Source organism: Vipera berus (assembly GCF_964194415.1).
Source record: "Vipera berus genome assembly, chromosome: 3".
Taxonomy (NCBI): Eukaryota; Metazoa; Chordata; class Lepidosauria; order Squamata; family Viperidae; genus Vipera; species Vipera berus.
Window position 1 is genome coordinate 41164338 of NC_138204.1, and position 2407 is coordinate 41166744.

At 46.2% G+C, this 2407-nt stretch overlaps 1 protein-coding gene across 1 annotated transcript; it reads right to left on the minus strand.

Moving 5' to 3' along the window:
- Positions 1-301: 301 nt before the first annotated feature.
- Positions 302-1849, minus strand: G0S2 (G0/G1 switch 2). The gene is made up of 2 exons (XM_081322141.1): positions 1758-1849; positions 302-997 (listed from the first exon to the last, which is right to left on the minus strand). The coding sequence occupies exon 2, from the start codon at positions 974-976 to the stop codon at positions 635-637; it is 342 nt and encodes a 113-aa protein (XP_081178267.1). The 5' UTR covers positions 977-997; positions 1758-1849; the 3' UTR covers positions 302-634.
- Positions 1850-2407: the final 558 nt, after the last annotated feature.

The window sequence follows — 2407 nt, forward strand, 5'->3', positions numbered from 1 at the left end:
AAATTATCAACCAGATACTGAAAAATAGTTTTTAATTCAGAAAGCTGACCTCAGATTTTGATACTTATAGGCCTAAATTTTAATTCCAGATTTTTTTTTCCTTTCAAAAGTTGTTCCTTGCCATTGGTGAAATTATTTGTGAAGAAAAGTAATAAACCAATGCCCCTCATTTTAATATTTCCCCCCCAAAGAGTAAGTCAGCTTTGCTTAATCTAGAACACAAAACTGAAAAAACCCCTCCTTTTAATGTTCTTCAGAGAGCTCTCCCTCCCTATTCAAGAGGTCCACGCCAGCATCTGTGTCAGGTATAAAATGGTTTATTTAAAATGCAAAATATTTGTAAAACACATAGACATTAGTAAAAAATAAATCCCACATAGGCAGGGATAAGATACAACAGAGCTTTGCATTTTTGTACCAAAAGAACAGGTATATAAGACTTTAAATGGCAGTGTTGTTCAACTGCTGCACAGCAGCAAAATAAAACTTTGTTAATAGTCTTTTTCAGTTGCAGTCTTTCACCCAGAGATGTTCCCCTCACAAGGGCATTATTTGGGAATCTGCCCCTTAAGAAGAGACAAATGTCCTATATGCTGCAGATCACCATCATTTCATTCCACAAAGAACAGTCTTCCTATGAGGCGCGTTGCCTGTTCACAGAGTTCCTTAAAGCCAGCACCTGTTTGCCTTTTTCCTGGATCATGTCTTCCTGTTTCTGAGCCACAACCTCCACCTTCTGCTCTCTTTTCGTCAGTGGCAGAGCAGGCCTCTTCTTTTTCTCATCCTCCTCTTCCTCCTCCTCTTCCTCCAGCTTCCCTTCAGAGGTGAAAGGCCTGCAGACAGTCTCTACCAAGCTAATAACCACCCCAAAGAAGGCCAGCATGCTGCCCAGCATGTACAGCTTGACCATTTTCCCATTGGGCTTCTGGCTCAGCATCTCTTTCGCAAATGGGATCAGCTCTTGCATTGTCTCCATAGCTCAGCCACCTGGAAACACCTAGACGGAGAAACAAATGAGAAATATAGGTTAAGCTACAGCTTAGCTTGTAAAAAAAACCCTTTTGATCTCTAGGCCAGAGCTCCCCAACCTTTTGGGCACCAGGGACTGGTTCCATGGAGAAAGGTTTTTCAATGGACCAGAGTGCATGATTTTGTGTTCTGCCTGCATCCCACAGATGGGGCTTTGCTTGCTTCTTTGTGTGGACCAGTTGCTGGCACGCAGGTCCATGGACTGGGGGTTGGAGACCCCTGCTCTAGGCCATGCTACTCTGAAAGAAGAGTTTTTCCCAACAGAGGCTTGGCAGCTTACAGAGCCTCATTATGTAGCTTGCCTGCAGAATTTGTGAATGCTCCAACACAGTTTTTAAGAAGAGATTAGACAACTATTTGTCTGAAATGGTATAGTTTTTCCTGCCTGAGCACGGGGCTGGACTAGAAGACCTCCAAGGTCCCTTCCAACTGTTAATTCTGTATAAAAAGGCTACATTTACTACTACAGTAAATGCATTTCTAATACAGACAGTCCAAGTATAATTCTCCTTAGGTGGCCAATCAAATGTAACAGCGTGAATTCAAAACCATTAAGCCTTTTGTTCAAAAACCAAAAACAACAGGAGCCCTTCTGTGCAACACAACCCCACAAATCCCTCCCATGAATTCAGTGCCTTCGAATAAACCGCAGCTCGGTTCTAAAGCAGCATGTACTTTGGACGATCCAAAGAAAATCATCATCATAATAAAACGTCCGCCGGCTTTACCTGTAAGAGCACGTCTTGCCTCGCTCGGAGATTTGACCAGCCGTTGAATTCGGAGCGGCCCTTTCGATTTCGCACAGAAGCGCCAACTCGAGTAGCTTCCCTCCACTAAACTCGTCTCCCTACTTTATAGTCCCATGCTTGTTCGAGGCCCCGCCCCTGCTCGGGCCGACCCCTTGGCTTCGTCCCTGCAAGGCTGCTGGCCAATGGGACTGCCCATGCGCCGAGCACGCCGCGATCCTACAGCCATTGGCCAGAAGCAGAGCCCTCCTGGTCTGGTAATGCTGGCAAAGGGCATCGCAGGCGGAGGTGGGTCGCTAGCCCCCAGGAGACGCGCTGGGGGAGGGCGTCCAAAGCACGCAGGCAGCAGCAATAAATCACGTCCATTTATCAACCTGGAGAGAGTCACGTAGCATCTGTGCCGGCGGCCTTTACCAGTCTTCAATCCCACTTGAGCGACGTGCACCAGGGCTCGTGTTGGGGTGACCTTCACTCTTCCCCTTAAAACCGCATTGCCTTAAACGGACATTGCGGAATTCAGAGGAGGTTTAATGGGTGACTCGTTGCATTGTTTTGCTTCATTAATTGAATTTTCACTCGCCCCGGTATTAAGATTCAGAGTAGTTAACTGCAAACGCGGGCTACAGCAAAGC

Bases quoted from the DNA above. Each gene is read 5' to 3' on its own strand.
- G0S2 (XM_081322141.1), bottom strand. From the start codon at position 976: ATGGAGACAATGCAAGAGCTGATCCCATTTGCGAAAGAGATGCTGAGC.